This window comes from Amborella trichopoda, chromosome 3 (assembly GCF_054954075.1).
Source record: "Amborella trichopoda isolate Santa Cruz 75 chromosome 3, AtrichopodaSantaCruz75HAP2 v2.0, whole genome shotgun sequence".
Classification (NCBI taxonomy): Eukaryota; Viridiplantae; Streptophyta; class Magnoliopsida; order Amborellales; family Amborellaceae; genus Amborella; species Amborella trichopoda.
This window is the reverse complement of record NC_142338.1, coordinates 6,381,314-6,398,607: the sequence shown is the minus strand read 5'-3', so window position 1 is coordinate 6,398,607 and position 17,294 is coordinate 6,381,314. Positions and strand designations below refer to the sequence as shown.

Sequence of the window (17,294 nt, the reverse complement as noted above, 5' to 3'; positions counted from 1 at the left end):
TCAAGATCGTTATGTCAAGGATAGCCATGGCCCTGAGTCTGTTATATGAGAAGACACCAGAGATCCAACCATCGTCCCATGGGAAATTCCCGTGGCCTTGGAAGTGACAAACCCAAAAGAAAAATGTAATGACCTCATAATGGCACATAATTCAGGGGATGAAAGCTCAAGCCCATTCAACTTGCCAAATACATACTCTCTTTCTCCATCCCCTCTAGAGCCCGAGGAGGAGGATCTCTTGGAAATTCTGAGGGGCCAGCTTGGACCTCCTTCACTGGCCTTCCTACCCAATCCACCTAAATGGGACGAGAAGATAAGCCTAGGTGGATCAATTGGAACATCTCCTCAGGCCAGCTTAGTTAAGGAAAACGAAGAGGTAGAAGAGCCAATATTACCCACCATCATGGACAAGACTCCTCATAATTCCAAGAGCCCGAAGTGGACCTCCTCGAGATCTTAAGAAGACAACTGGGACCACCATCCCCAAATTTCTTAGCAAACCCAACAAGCGGGATGAAGAACCGCACGTAGAGGAACCTCTCGAGCTACCTATATGGTTTGACATAATACAACCGGGATGAAGGAATGAAGAAAGATGATCCCTTAGAACATAGCAAGGGTACAGCATGCCTCTGCCAATGGAGACACCCCGCAACCAAGAAACTGTATTGATGAGAGACCAGTCCCCACAGTCGAAGAAACGATAAGGGTGACCCCATCTAACCCATTGATAGGGGCACCCCGAGACCAATAAAATTTTCTAAACAAGACATTACTCCCACCAATAGTGGAAACACAGCAGGGGCAACCCCATCTAATCAATTGATAGGGGTGGTCCCGTCTGAGGAAAATAATGAAGCAATTGGGACAGTAGGTGAGGTCATAGCCTCTGCTGAAAGACCCAGCACACCTTAAGGTGATTAGACCTAAGCCCTCCTTGTCCAAGAGTACCGCCCCAACACAAGCACCAAGAATGAGCCCAACGAAGGATTAATTCCCAAAGAAGGACAACAAACCAAGGTTCTTAGCAAAAGGACCATCGAAAGGGAGTAGGATGATTGCTCATCCCTTTTAGTAGCCAAGTGACACCTCCATGCCCACCTGGGGTCAATGTTCCCACAGCATTAAAGACCCACAATGAGAACGCATCCACACATTTTCTAAAATCAGTCTTTAAAAATGCACAAGTACACAAGGACCAAATACCTTCTTTCCATCCCTTGTCTCTGAGATCATTGGTCCAAAGTACCAACAGACACCACGAGGTCATAGGCCACCAGTGGGTCAGGGCATGGGTTCCTTCTAAAAGTACCCAACGAACCTAGTCGTTTTAACACCCTTAAATTGTGGCAATTTAAATTTTATAAAGATTTCAAATCTTTGTTAATACCCCAAGCTTATTTACAACACCTTTGAAAAAGATAAACACATTAGAGCAGGTTAATGAAACCCTTTTAAAAGGCAAAATCTTCATAAGCTTTGCAACCTTCGTAAGGGACCAAAGGACCAGGAGCCCAAGGCTTGAGTGAAGTATTCTAAAGTGTGTCTGATAGGAATTCTTCAACCATCGTCTAGAAAATATCGGATACCAACCAAAGTGCAAAGATGACCAAAGGATAACTGAAACTAGGGCCTCCCTACCGCCTGGAGAATGGGAAGATGGTCACAATTCCTGAAGGAATATGAGGGAGACTTTACTTGATCTTAGGGCGACGTGCCACAACACCAACCTCCAAGAAGGGGCAAACCACGAAGATGGCCCAGCCCACAAAGAATAAATCAGCCAGGGTCACAAAAAAAGCCACCAAAATTCAAAAAGTATCATCTCAAGCAGCAAGCCAATTAAAGGAGGTGGTCGTTAAAAAGAAAAAAAAAATAAACAGGATATTAAACCAAAAGGATAACTAGGGGCAGTTAAAAAAAGAAAAAGAAAGGACGACCAAGAAATTTTCAAATTGGCACCAAATCCAAGTCCCTCAATTTCAGATGCCGTCCAAGCCCTCTAAGTCAAAGTCAATCAAGATGTCCAAAATCTTCAAGTCAACATCGGTTCAGTACTCGTCCTCCAAGTCCATCAAAGGGCATTAGGGCCAGTGTCACACATTTTCCAAGACATAGTTCGTTCAAAAACCTCAAGAACTATTTCTTTGGATTGCAGCATGAGTATCAGGATCTAAGGGCAAAAGACTACCTAAGTATTCCTAACCCCGAAAGTCTCAACCAAGCTAAGCCTATGTCAAAATTAATTAACTCAAAATTCGTAGCCTTAAAGCAAAATACAAAGGAAAAAATTGTTTCCCAAATTAGCTTCTACGAATCAAATTTTGTGTAGCAAAATGTACTTAAAAGTTTAAAAAAAAAAGTAGCAATAATAAAAATAATAATAAAACCCACCAACAGGTTCATAAGTGGCTAAATTGTAAGACCTGTCATACAAAAAATCAAAAATCTTTCAAAAGGTTCTTTCTCACAAATTTCTTAAAATTCTCAAATTTTAAAATTTATCAAAATGTTCCATGGTCCCATGAACCTAAACTGCTATGCAAAAGTATCTTTCTGACAATATTTTTATTTCAAAATTTTATCAAGAGGGCTTCAAAATGTTTTCTTGAAAAAAAATTTCAAAATTCTTAAAACAAGCCCCAAGATGGGAAGAGCCTAAATTGCGGCCCATTTTCTCAAACAATTTAAATTTCATCTTTTTGTCTTTCAAAATCTGATTCAAAATGTCCTCGACATCACAATAAATTGTACGTTGATGTCCTCAGTATGATGTTAAATTGAGTGCCTACATCCATCATTGTGACATTAAACTGCCTTGTGAGATCCATAGTCGCATGGGTTTAATCTGTTGACTAAGTCATTTTTCAAAAATATCTCATTCTCCAAAATTTTCTTTTAATTTCTAAATTTTTAATTTTGTAATTTCTAATGTCTTAATTTCTACTTCTTTATTTCTATTTTTCAATTTTCAAACACCGAATACACGGATAAATCTGATTTGGATGCTTTTAAAACTCTATGCTTGTCATTTCAAATACTTTAATTCTTTGATTTAAATCGTAACCTACACCGGTATTTGTATCTAAAACTTCTCCCTATTTTCAAGATTTTCTAAAATGTTTTCGAAAATGAAGGAGTTGGATCAAGCCCCGAAAATGACAACACCGTCCCGTCATCCAAAGTCTAAATCCGAGACTTGAGAGAATTGCCTGATCTAGAGAATCAGAAGTGCAATAGGGTAGAGCAAAACCTAGGAAAACCCTTCAAATCATTAGGTATCCCTAAACCTTCCCAAGAAAATTAGAAGCCTTCACAAATCTTCCAAGAAATCATTAGAAATAGCTAGTAAAACCCAATTTCCTCAATCTTTGAACCCTGAGCCATTAGAAAGCCTTAGGTGCAAAAAGGGAGAAGGTAAAGCTAAATTTGGCATCACTTCAATTCATTTCATTTCATTAAGACTTTAAAACCTAAAATCAAGGCATGGCGGAAGCCACGGAACCTACACAGCAATCCCAACATACCCACTGAGCAAAAATCTAAAGAACGCTCAGTCTTGTCAAAAACTAGGATGCAAATTCGAAAGGTAACTTAGACAGAATGGCAGTCAGCATGCCAACCAGCGTTCCAACAAGCGGCCCGCCTAACGCTTAGAGGGCCTGAGCAATGGGCAAACTGGGCTGCCACCTAGGCACCTGGGGGCCAACGCCAGCCCAGGGCAGCCGCCCAAGGGCGAAAATACCCCTCAAAATGGGCATTTTTGGTTTTTTTCTCTTTTTATTTTTAAAAGATAAGTATATCCAACCTAAACCCCATTTGAACCATTTTAGAGAGAGAAACCTCAATAAACTTAGTATTTTTATAGGATCGAAGGGTTTTTCGAAGTTATGAGAAATCGTTTCAAACAAGACCCATTGGGATTAGATTTAGTGTTGAAGATTCTTTTAGGACAATTAGAGGGTTTTTTAGAATATTTTGAGATTGAAAAACATCTCAAAGTAGAAGTTTGAAGATTGAGAAATCTAGGTTAGTGAAAAATTTTGTTTTTCTAGATTGCTTGTTTAAGAAACATCTTGCCAGTATCAGGGGGAATGTTGCTCCATGTAAAAAATTTCATGATACTATTAAAGAGGAGAGAAAAAATTAAGAGAAGCATCCATAGCAAAGCTAAGATCTAGGGTTCGTGTCAATTGTGATGATGATGATAGTGATCAGGAGGGGTGTCAAGAGGTGGAGCACCTTGCTATATCCAAGACTAGGGGGAAGGGAAAGGGAGTTGTAGTTAAATCTGGGGGTAGGGCCTAAGAGGCCTCAGGTTTGGGGGCCCATGGATTTTTTTTGCCCCAACCTAACCCTGAGGTTGTAGGCGAGAAAACAAGGACTGAGGTTGTAGGTGAGAAAACAAAGAAGCAAACAACTATTGAGAATAAAATTAAAGAAGTGAGAGATAGAACTGCACAATACATAGCTAGATGGTTTTATGAGGCGAGCATTCCTTTCAATGTCGATCGCCTAAGCAGCTTCTACACCTTGGTTGAGGGAATTGGCCAAATGGGGCCTGGGTTGAAGCCCCCAACACCATATGAGCTTTCAGAGCCTATTTTGAAAAAAAAGCCAAATGTCACGAGGGAGATTGTGGAGTTACAGAATGATGCATGGGCTCAGTATGACTGACACTTGGAGTGCTAAGAATAGAAGAAGCCAGATGAATTTATTGGTGAATTGTCCTTTAGGGATTTTTTTTAAGGTCTATTGATGCCTCTGATGATAGCCATGATGCTCATTACATATTTAAAGTGATGGAGAAGGGCATCAAGGAGGTTGGGGAGCAGCATGTTATATAGGTTGTCACTGATAATGCTGCTCTAATGTTGTTGTTGTTAATTTGTTGCGCATAGCATACCCTAGTATCTTTTAGACACTAGGCGCAGCACACTGTATAGACCTCATGCCTGAGGCTCTTAGCGGTTTGAGCGATATTTCAAGTGCAGTTAAGAAGTCTAGGTCAGCTACGGCTTTCATTTATAGCCACATCCTCACCCTTAACATGATGCATAGATTTACAAACCAAGATAGTATATATTCGAGGAGATTCCAGCTGAGACAGATGTTTACATCGGATTATTGGAGAGCATGCAAGTAGGTCAAGGACCAGAAAGGGAAGAAGGTGAGAGATTATCCTTTCTAAGTCGTTTTGGTGAGTTTTAAGGTATTTTTTCCTCTAGTCAAAGTCCTTCGCATGGCTGGTAGTGACAAGCCCTCCATGGCCTGCATATGAGGCAATGACAAGATGAAAGAGAGAGAACCCATAATTTAGATGATGATGTGAGTAATTACGAACCAGTTTGGAAGATTATTGATGAGAGTGAGATAGGCAGCTACACCGACCATTGCATGCAGCTGGTCATTTTTTGAACCCAGCTTTTTATTATGTTCATAATGGAATACACACAAGTGGCACATTTATGACTGGGTTTAATACATGTCTAGATGTGCTAGTACCTAATTAAGATATCTAAGACATTACATGCGTTGATCAGCTAGTAAGTTACAAGTGTGCATTGAAGTCTTTTGAGAGTCTAATGGCGGTGAGGCAAAGGACCAAAATTGATCCAGGTAATAGTATTCTTAAGTTCCTCAAGTTCAAGTTTCATATTTATTGTTTGTATTTTATACTTCATATATTGTAATTCATAATCAATTTGTAGCCAATTGGTGGAGCCAATATGGGTGTAGTGCTTCAAATTTACAAAAGTTTGCCATTTCGGATCTTGACCCTAACCACTACCTCGTCTGACTGTGAGCGGAATTGGAGTGCCTTTGATATGGTAATTTAGTTTATTTTATTAGTTACAATTTACTAATTTGTATTAGTACTTTAGTAGTTACTAGTTAGTAATTATTATGACAATTGTAAATTTGTAGTATTATACTAATTAGTTTTTTTATATAAAGTTAACATTGTATTACTGGGGAGAATGATTACACGTATGTGATAGTCCGAAGTCACCCACGCAAGGTGAATCGGCAAAAAATGCGTTAGTCTATCATGTACAAAACGGGCCTATAGAAACCGCCCGATTACATTGATTTACATGAAGCTCTCAAAAAATTCAATAGGCCAAAAATATGCCAATATACAAGGATATTTAGGTTATGTGCCAATGATCCAGAGCAAAAAAGGAGTTGGACCCGGCTTGAGCTTGTCCTTGGCTTCTAGCTCCTTCTTTCGCCAACATATCTGTAGAGTCATTGAACGTCCTCCATATATGCTTCCAGGAGACGTCCATAGCCCTGCAAATGTGATCAATTTCGTCAAAAATTGAGGTTAGGTGCCATGGTGGAGACGACAATTTACTTGTCCAAGAGATGGCATTTTGTGCGTTTCCTTCCACTATGAGGTGAGGGCCCCAAGAACAGTTGAAGTTTTTCAAGCCTAGTAAGAGGGCCAAGGCTTCTGCGTGGTGGGAACCCTTGAGACCAAGGTGCACCAAACACGTTAGGAGAATGTTGCTTTGGTGGTCTCTAAAGACGTCCCCAGCCCCTGTCGGGCCTGGATTCCCTAGGGAACAAACATCAAAGTTTAACGTGATGCTTCCTACTGGCGGTGGTTGTCAGTTTTTTACGTCTAGTTTCCAACCGCGGTTGGTGATAGAGGATATTTTTCCATTGAGTGGGGAAGAGGCTTTCTGAAATGCCCGAAAAGGCCTTATGGTTTGAGGCTCAAAAGGTGACCAAAGAGATTGCTTTGTGACGGAGTGCCGATGTGTGGAGTTTTTGGCCTTGAAAGATTCTAGTATTTCTTTCCACCCAGACTGTCCAAATGGTTGCAGCTATTGTTGCCTTCCAAAGGATTCTTCTGCCCTTCAGCCAACATGAATCGAAATCACAAGATATCAGGGCCTTGACCGAGGGAGGGGTGACCCATTTGATTACAAATAGTTGCAACACTTGGCCCCAAAGATCGTGGGTGAATTCGCTGAGGATGAATAGATGAGGGTTTGATTCCTCCTCGCATTGACACAAATCACACTTATTAGGGATCAAGATCCCTCTCTTTTGGTCCACTGTGAGAGCTCTATGGGAGGCGGCGAGCCAATTGAAAGTCGGAACTTTGGGTGGAGCTATGGTGGACCAAACTTTGGACAGAACCGAGGTGGGATTCCCCGTAAGAGTGGGGGGTAAAGTTGAGCTTTTATAAAGGGAGGCTACCGATAACTTGCCAGAGGGGGCTAGAGTCCAGACTATAGCGTCTCAACCATGAGGAGAGATGAATAGAGAGTGAAGGGTTGTCGAGAGCAATAGGAAGTGATTGATTTCCTCTTCTGTTAGGTTCCTTCAGAATGATGGATTCCAAACTCTACTTCCTCCTGTCAAAATCATTTCCTCAGCAATAGTAGATTCTTTGTTTAGAGCAAGTCCATAGAGGGTAGGGAACACCTCTTGTAGAGGGGAGGGTCCTAACCACAAGTCTGACTAGAATCTCACTCTAGAACCTTCTCTAGGATGAAACCTTACGAATCTTCTGAACTGAGCAAAGACCGAGGAAAAAGATTTCCAAGCTCCTGAAGCATTATGCGGCTGGCTCCTTTCTGGCATCCAGGCACCTTCGAGGATTCTATACTTATTCCTTAATACCTAAGCCCAAAGAGCATTAGACTGGGTGGCTAGACGCCACCACCATTGCCCTAGAAGTGCCAAGTTATGTTTTCGAAGGACTTTGATTCCTAGACCTCCCTAATGTATGGGTAGGTAAATATTGTCCCAAGCTACAAGATGAAATTTATTCTTTTCAAACTGCCCCGACCATAAGAAGTTCCTCATGAGTTGGTCCAGGCAGTTAGCCACCTGGGCTGGCATATGGAAGAGAGACATAAGGTAAATCGGGGAATTTGCTAGTGTAGCTTTGATCAGGGTCGTTCTACCTACCATTGAGAGGAATCTACCTTTCCACCCTGCCAGACGTCTATCTACCTTATCTAGGACTTGGGACCATTGCCTCTTCTTGGGTTTCCCTAGTCCCAAGGGAAGGCCTAAGTAGGTAGTTGGGATATCCTCCACTTTACACTCCCAATTCGGAATGAGTGCTCTGACTTCTACATTTGTTATAGCAACACCCAGCATGTTTTATTTTTCCATATTGACTTTGAACCCAGTTGCTGTTTGGAAGTAATTCACGAAAAGTTTGAGGGTGTCAACTTCATTTGAAGAGGCATCAATAAACACCAACATGTCATCTGCGTATTTGCAAATGAGGCACAGTTGGGCCGTGTCTGCTACTCCTGAAGCCAGAAAGGAGACCTGCCTGATATAACCGGGAAATAGAGCGACTGAAGACCTCCGCCACAATAGCAAACAGAAAGGGGGAGAGGGGATCACCTTGGCGAAGACCCCTCGAGAGCAGGAAGAAACCTTTTGGGGTTCCGTTAATAAGAATACAAAAGTGTGGATGGGAGTAACAACCTCTCATCCACTTCCTCGATCTATCCCCGAAACCCATTCTGGCCATCGACTCGTCCAGAATTAACCAGTCAACATGGTCATAAGCTTTTGCCCAGTCTATTTTGAAGATAAGCCCTAGTTTTTTCTCCAGATGCCTCGAGTGGATGCACTCGTGGGCCATTAAGGCCCCATCAAGAATCTGCATGTCTTTGATGAAGGCGGACTGTGAAGAGGAGATGATAGAAGGGAGGACAGATTGAAGCTTAGAAGCGAGAACTTTTGCCAAAATCTTGTAGGAGGAATTGAGAAGACTGATTGGACGAAAGTCTTAGATTTCCTCTGCCACTTCTACTTTAGGGACGCATGTGAAGAAGGTGGCGTTCATGGCTTTGTGAAGGGTAGCCCGTAGGAAAAATTCCTCAAAGAACTCGATGAAATCAGGACATAAGGTATCCCTAAAAGCCTTGAACGGAGCAATCGGGAAGTCGTCGAGGCCGAGGGCCTTATCTTTGGCTAGAGCATTGATTGCTTGTATAATTTCTTCTTCTGAGAAGGGTCGCTCTAGCCAGACAGGTTGGTCTTCTATGAGGGTTAAGAAGTCAAGGGATGGCATTCTCGGTCAGGGGCCGGGATGAGCAAAGTATAGAGTTCGAAAGAACTCTATAATTGCCTGCTCTATTTCTTCTGGTTGAGTAAGATAGCGGTTGTTTACTTTGATCATCGAGATAGTATTGTCTCTCCTGCGACAATTAGCTATCCGATGAAAAAAGGCAGTGTTATGGTCTCCCGCTTTCAACCAGGTAATTCTTGATCTCTGGAACCAATAGATCTCTTCTTTTTTGAGGGAATACAGGTATTCATGTTTTGTCTTGGATCTGAGGTCCTGCTTTGCGGCATCGAGGGTTCTAGTTTCCTAAGGTCAATCTTTCTTATGGTTTCTAACAGGGGAGAGGAGACTTGATTTGAGAGAAGTCACCTGGCCTGGACCGACTCCAAGTTTTGAGAGAGGATTTGAGGAGTTGGATTTTGGTCTGAAGGATGTATCCAGCTCTACTCGTGACCTCGAAAGAGAAGGAATTCCACTAGATTTGGACGAGGGTATGTAAGGACTCCTCTTGGAGCCAGTGAAGTTCAAATCTGAAAGGTCTAGGGCCCCTCTTTACTGCACTCGTATCAAGCATAATGAGACAGTGGTCCGACGTAGGTTTAGGAAGGTCCATTGATAAGGAACTCAGAAAGTGCTCCTCCCAGTTCATAGGAGTTCATTTCGGCTGATAAAGTCTAAGAAATCCCTCATGTCCTGAGAGATAGATGTTGAGGAGTTTCTCTCATAGGACCATCAGATGACATTAAAGTCTCCTCCTAAGCACCAAATGGGGTGTAGTAGGGACGCAACATGATCCAATTCTGACCAAAGCCTGTTCCTGAGGGTGGGAGAGTTTGGGCCACAGACTGCCGAAAATTTTCATGGTATCCCATCTGAGGTGCTAGAAAGGAGAAGTGTGACTGAAAACTCTCCTATGAAGGAGGAGTTTAGGGTATGGTCAGAAGGGTCCCATAACACCCATATACCCCCTGATGCCCCATTCGCCGGCAGAGATACCCATTGGCAAGGTCTTCTACCCCAGACCTGGCGAATGAGTCGAAGATTAGGCTCTGGTAGTTTGGTTTCAAGGAGGGTAAAGAAACAAGGTTGAATCAAAGAGGCTCAATGACTTAGTTTATGTGAAGTACAATCGATACTTGAAGGAGAGGTTTGCTAAGACATAAGAGTGACCCCCTCATATCATAAAATATGGATAATGCTATGGAGTGGTTGGTTGTTGATGATGAGGTCGAGGGGCATGAAGGATTGACATGGGATATGGTCATGAAGGCCTCGAACAGCAGCCAACCCTCCTAGGGCCACTAGATCTTTTCCCAGAGGACGATGGCGGAGGAGGAAGAGGAAGAAGCTGAGGCAGATTCAGAAAAGATAGAGGAGGATGACCATTATGTTGAGGAGGGAGATGATTCCAATGAGGATGGGCTCGACTCAATGCATATGGTGTAGATGAACCTGCTTTTTCTGATGATGAGTGATGACTGAAGACTCTTTTTAGTCTTCGTTTATATTTCTTTCATTTTTCTTTTCCTCCTCTTGTTGTGTATGTAAGTTGTAAACTTGTGTAACTATATATATATGAACAACGGATATGGAGTTATGGAGTATGGAGGAGTGTATGTGGAGTTGTGGACTATGGACATTTGATATGTCCCAACTCTTATATGTTATTTTTCCTTTTCTTGATGATGAATCGATGCCTTGTCGTCTTGGATTATATTTTCCAATTTTTATTGTGTATGGACTATGGAGTGCATGGAGTTTGAATTATGGTAAGGACTATGAAATATGGTCTAATACTCTGTCTAATGGTTTGAAGTTTGAACTTTGAAGTTTGAACTTCGATTTTCAAATTTGAAATACATGGAATTATGGACTAATGGACCCTTGATGGACAATATATTATGTATTATTAATGTGTCATATGTTGCCCTCATTTGAAAAAGGGCTAGGTTGTATTAGGTAGGCAGCCAACGTTAAATTTTGTCAAAACTCATGATGATGATGATGATGTCGTAATATGTATTTTTAAATTTTTTTACACAAAATTTGACCCTAAAACAGTTAGACAGTTAGATATCTCATGCTCTATACTCTACTGGGCAGCCCAAGTTCTAGGCAAACCTGGTGGGACCACCGTCCCCTGACCATTCAAGTTTCTAGGACATTCAAAATTTCCATTAGTTGCAGGCGTCTACTTATATGCCGCTCTCCTGACCTTCAAAGGGTAGAGAGCGCAAAAGAGGGGCAACTGTAGACACCTCCAAATTTAATTCATTTATGAGTTCTAAAACCCTGAAGGACACTATCCTGGTACACCATAGGATACACTAGACATAATCCATACCCAAACCATAATCAGCCTTAGGAATATTCCTTGAATATGCCATAAATCCCATTTTAAAAGACCCTCATTGAAAATAGGTAGGTCTCAGTGTGAATAAGATAGAAAATTGTCAAATCGAAAAATTCCCGAGAAAATTTGTCAAAATATATCCTAAAACAGGCAAGTCCATGATTTTTTGCGCCAATTAGAGCTAAAACGTTGTCAGCGACGAGGTCCGTGTCATTGCGCACTCCATCCAAAGACATAGCCAAACTTCTTTCAGTTCCAGATCCAAAAACCCTAACCCTAGTTCCCCAGTCCTGAGAGCCTAAACCCTAGAGCTAGACTCTTGAAACCCCAGATCTAGGAACCTTAATTCAACTAATTTTAGAGAGCAAAAACAACCCTTTCATTCAAGTCAAAAACCCTAGATGTAAATTCCAAGGCATCCCCCTCTTCCCTGCAGTGAAACCAAACACAAATCTACAATCCCAAAGATTAATAAGGATGGATTCTCGCCTTCACCGTCTGATCCAAGCCCAAGGGCTTGGCATTCAGGTATGTTTATTCTTTTATTTTTTATTTTATTGTTGTCGTTTATTTCTTTAGAAAATCTCTTGTATATTTGTTCTTCCTATTTTCTTTGATTTTTAGACTTTATTTCGAATTTTACACAACTCTAAGTCGGATCGGCCGATGATTTCCAAGAAGACTGCCCGTGAGAAGACTACTCATAAATTGTAATTTGACAGAACCCATTTCTCCCATTTTAAAAATTGAAGTTAAGAAACGACCTTAGATAGATCGAAATTTGAGTAGTTTGGTATGTCTCAAAATCGCGTGTAAATAGTCTTTAGACCACAATTTTAGATGGATCAGACTTTGAGTAGTTTGGTTTGTCTCAAGATCGTATGTAAAAACTAGTCTTTTCCATTCCCCTTTTGTCTTGTACACCAATCTTTTCAATTATTCTTCTACATACAAGGAATTTATCATGTCAAGAAATCACAAGTAGCAGATTGTCAAATCAAATACTTGAACTCCTAATACCTATGGACCTGAAAGTACTTGCGATTCCATCAAATTGCAAGACAAACCATGCAGACTACTGGCAATTCTAATTTCTAACTCTTTCAAGGAGCGCCCTCATCTCTGACATAGTAGAGTTGCAAACTTCTAAAACACTCCAGGGACATCAACATGGTCCCTACATGCCACAAATCTTTCTGGACCAGAATTGCCACGAAAACAACCACCAAACTCAAATTTGTAACTATCATCCATAGGCCTAAGCATGAAACTGTAAGTCTTATATGATCCCAAGAACATACTCGTTTCCAATTGCACAACATATCCTATAGTGGATCCCTTTAAACTTAATGAAGGCCTTTCTTTGAAGGTTAAAAAACTCAATGAAGGTTACAGCCCAAGAAAAGACCAATCTGCAAATACTCTCCCCACAAACCTCATTTGACACCCATTGAGCTTCAAAAATACAATTATTCATCTCCCTCAAATGCCAAACATTGTCCCCGATGAGTTCAGTTTCCAAAAAAAGGAAATGTTGACCACACAGAGAGAATAACAAGTTTAAATAATAATAATATCAATGAACAGTAAAACAGTAAAATATTGAGAACCAATTCAAAAAGAATAAACCATGATCAGGTCACTGCTATACCTGAGTAGCTAAAGATCTATGAGGATGCAAAACAATAGATATTACTACCAATACCAACCAAATCTTTGACAAATAGCACCAATAGGAAGTGGTACGAGAGTCATTTAACTACAAGTTGAAAAAGGAAACAAAATGGAAGCATAAGCATTGCCTCTGTAACGTTGATAAAATTCCTCAAGATGTCTGGAATCAGTAACAGATCTAACTTGCGGCTGGCTATAGAAAAGATCAAAAGCCCCTTCAAGATGCCAATCACTAGCTTTGAGAGCCTGGAGAGCAACCTTTTCACTGCAAGAGTAACAAGTGCTATAACACATCAAGCATCTCAAAATGATGAAAAAGCAGCATCATGTCAAGATGCTAAAATTCAGGAAACTTGTATTAGATAGAATCCATATGAACATGCATGAAGTATTACTAGAAAGTTATGCATAGATGATACGACCATTAGTGCAATCAACAAACAAAATCAGAATATATATATATATAGGAAAAAGCTACCAATAGGTCGCCACCTAAAATGAATAGTAGTTTAATTTACGCTCCCAACCATCAGATCTTGATCAAATGGTTAAAAATGCATGTTACTATTTGAATTTTATCTTCTTTATACAAATTGGAATAAGCTTAAATTTTAGATATATATATACTTAACACTATCACACACCATATAAAAATATAAAAAAATTATTTTAAAAACTTTTAAATGACCTGATTACCCCTATCATATTCCAGGGGTCGTTTGGTGATTTAGTTTTTATCAAATATTTGTTTTCTACTCTCTTTTTTATGCACCCTAATATGCATATGTTGAAAAAATATTAAAGTACATTAATATGCATTTTCAACCATCCGATCAAGATCTGACGGCATAACTTAAACTACACTCCCCCCTACCCCCAAAAGATATACACACATATACATACATATATATATATATATGGGAAATGACCTTGTAAGACCCTCCCCCAAAGGATCACCATTAAATTTGGCACAGATCTCTAAAAAAGTCAAATCCTACACCCATGTGATAACTTTTCTAGAGATCTGTGCCAAATTTAATAGTGATCCTTTGGGATCCTGCACACATGGGTGTGGGAGGGTCTCATAGGATCATTACTCTATATATATATATATATATATATATATATATATATGAATTATGCAGATTTTAAAGAAAAAAAGTTCAAACAGCTGCAACCTGAAAAATATTTAACGACACATTACGATCAAACACATGAGAGTAAAAAAACGATATATTTAACAAGTACATAGCACGATCATAACCATGATAACCATAACAACAATCATAAATAATTAATATATAGAACAAAGTATTGCAATTACCTTGCCCCAGTTATGGCCATAAACTGTTGAACCTTGTCTCGGTGTCCTCTACCCAATTTATGCTGAGAATTAATTGGAAAAAAGAAAGAAATATCAGTTTTAGAGAACTCCATGAGGATAAATCATCATAGTACAAGTATCATAAATCCCCTGCGAATTTTACAAGTGAAGAGAACGGAAAATGCAAAACTGTTAAATAAATAAATGAAAACATATTCCTACTTAAGTAAAAACATCACATGCACCATATATAACCTAAGTACATTGAGAGTGTTGATACACATAAGGCACATGAGCATACAAACATACAACCATATGCATTTATTGTATGTCTGTGTCTATATGTTACATGCATATGTGAGCATTGGTACAAGTGTATCGTGTATAGCTATATATGTGCATGTGCACGTACATACAAACAGACATACATATATATACACGCATAATACATATGAGGGGAGAAAGGTAGAGAGTAAGAAAGCTCTTCATGTTAGAATTCATTAAGGTACATCACATGTGCTTGTGAAGCTAGCAAAGAAGCAAAGGAGGCAGCACTCTGCCCCATGTTAATAGAAACCTAAATGTGGATCCTATATTATTGAGAAATTTCCATGATGCTGCAATCAGCCACAGTCACATTCTCTAAAACAGTGGATATGGTGAACCACTTTGAACTCTTGAAATAGTGGATGGGGCATGCCTAGAAATTAGAACCATAGTAACAAAGTTTCTAGGAAAGAATCGGTTACAGCACGAGTGCCAATAGTTCAGGGTTCCAAAAACCTTAGAAACGACATCGGGTTTAGCTTTGAATCCATATTTACTGACCATGGCAATATGAATAGGAATATCATGTGGGAGACTCCCGCAATCACCATTCATGGGAGAAGAAGAGCCGCCCTACAAAGAGAATCTAGCCTAAAATTTTTAAAGTGATAGAAACAAAAAACGTTTTTCAAACGGCATATCTATTTCAAAATTAACTAAATTCTGGAATAGCAGTCTAATGAATTCATGAGAGAAACCTTGAAAACACACCGTAAATAGGCGAATCATGTCTCCATGTGTACACCGGGTAAGAGCTACAGATGAGAGAGAAACAATGGAGAACGGTCTGAGACAAGAATACCAATACAAGCAATGGCTTCCATGTAAAATGAGATTATCGATCAATACAAAAATTTCCAGTTTCATTATGCAAATACAAGCACTGGGAAATTTAGCACTCAAGCTCACACTAGGAATCCCTCCATGAGAATCAATTCAAACATCCCAGAAACCATAAATTGTCCACCCAAAAATACCAACTTTGCATCAATGTTTTCACAGGATATTAAAAAACGCATACATGGATATCATAATGATTATTCAACAGGGTTTATTAGCCCAATGATCACTAAAACCTAATTTTACATAATCCACACCAATTCGTACTCAAGAAAAAAGGGCATATACTACGGTCTTTACCTTAATATACAGAAAACCCAGCTCGTTACTTTTTTTTTTTTTGTTAAGATATAATTACAGATGATAAATAGTTTATCCATACCAGTTACCAGAAAGTAGAAACCATATATATTTAAGATTCAAAAAAAAAAAAAAAACATGCATATTCAATTAGCACAATAACTCTCTCAATAGTAATTCTTTGCACTTTATTCAATTGCTTATCAGCTTCAAGAATTGAAGACGCCTATAAACCCCTGTATATACATAATCGAGTAAAAATACAGAAACCAGGTGACATTTAACACTAAAAAGTGAAAACCAAAAGCTTGGCCATGGAGTTGAAAACAGTAACAAGAAAGAGAAACCAAGAGCTTAAAGAAAGCAAGCTTGAGATATCAACACTGACCATTTTGACTCTGGAGAAAAGAGACTCGATACTGAGGCTGGTCGTTTCTAGGGTTTAGTGGGAAACTGGTCGGAACAAAAGAGTTGCAGGAAGGGGAGAGAGGGGGTTTCGATCTGCTTCGTTTCTCACACTTCCCTCTCCCTCCCTCTCTCTCTCTCTCTCTACACCCCAATTCGAGAACCCTTACCTTTGCTTTGCTTTGCTTTGCTTTTAATACACAGCTGCTCTTTCTCTCTCTTATTGTTTCTCTCTCCTCTTTTTTCTCTCTCCCTCTAAACTGACCTGTCCTTCCAAAAGCTTCCAATCCCCTGTACCTTTCTGTGGAGCATTTAACTCTCTGCCGATCGAATGTTAATTGAATTCTTCACACTCAATAGTGAACATCATACACCAGTCGTGGAAGCTTGGAAGTACGGTGTATAGTATACTTTGTGGTGTATGATATACAGTACATAATGGGGAATCCACCGTATGTTATTGATGATGGATGGTGGAAATTAACTATATTTAGTATGAGTGTCTTGTCAAGGATTATGGCTTCTTCTTTTTTTTATTGTTTTTTGGGGTAGCAGTCCATTATTGAAGGCAGAAAGTGGGTGGTTATGTAGTGTATCATGTTCCAAACAACGGTGGTGTATAGTAAGCTATCCGGGGTTGGACCCCTACCCTTTCATTAGATAGAAACATGTTGTGGTAGTGGCAACAGACAGACTCCACCAGTCAATATCTGGTTCAAAAATTTTAACCTTTTTCCTAATTTCTAAAGACACTTTGACATGGGAATAGCCCTAAAGGATGTTGGAATGTCCCTCCAACTTAGAGGTAATTTTTTGTTTAATGGGTGGTCTGTCGAGGACGTGATTGTTGGACTGCATTTTCCGATTTTTGCATCATCCATTAGTAGTGAAAATGTATGCAATGAGATCGTTTACTTTTGATAAATGGATGTTTTGAAATCAGGTGGTCGAAAACGTGTCAATATTTATGCACAAAGTTTAAAATAGAATTTATCGAATGTTGAGAAGATTTTTAGATC

General features: G+C 39.7%; 1 protein-coding gene across 4 annotated transcripts in view; it reads right to left on the bottom strand.

Moving 5' to 3' along the window:
* The window catches only part of LOC18439983 (defective in cullin neddylation protein), a 42,655-nt gene extending 26,191 nt beyond the window's left edge, over window positions 1-16,464 (bottom strand). For 2 of the 4 annotated variants that reach the window (XR_016052886.1, XM_020670749.2), the window contains exons 1-4: window positions 16,259-16,464; window positions 15,442-15,485; window positions 14,404-14,465; window positions 13,208-13,344 (exon numbers count right to left, since the gene is read on the bottom strand). Coding sequence is in view for 2 of the 4 variants with exons in the window: in XM_020670749.2 (XP_020526408.1) it covers window positions 13,208-13,344; window positions 14,404-14,465; window positions 15,442-15,459 (217 nt within the window). In the remaining 2 variants the exon portion in view is untranslated. The remainder of the gene's footprint in view (window positions 1-13,207; window positions 13,345-14,403; window positions 14,466-15,441; window positions 15,486-16,258) is intronic. The other 2 variants (XR_016052887.1, XM_011627180.3) reach the window with 1 other exon arrangement.
* Between the last annotated feature and the right edge of the window lie 830 nt (window positions 16,465-17,294).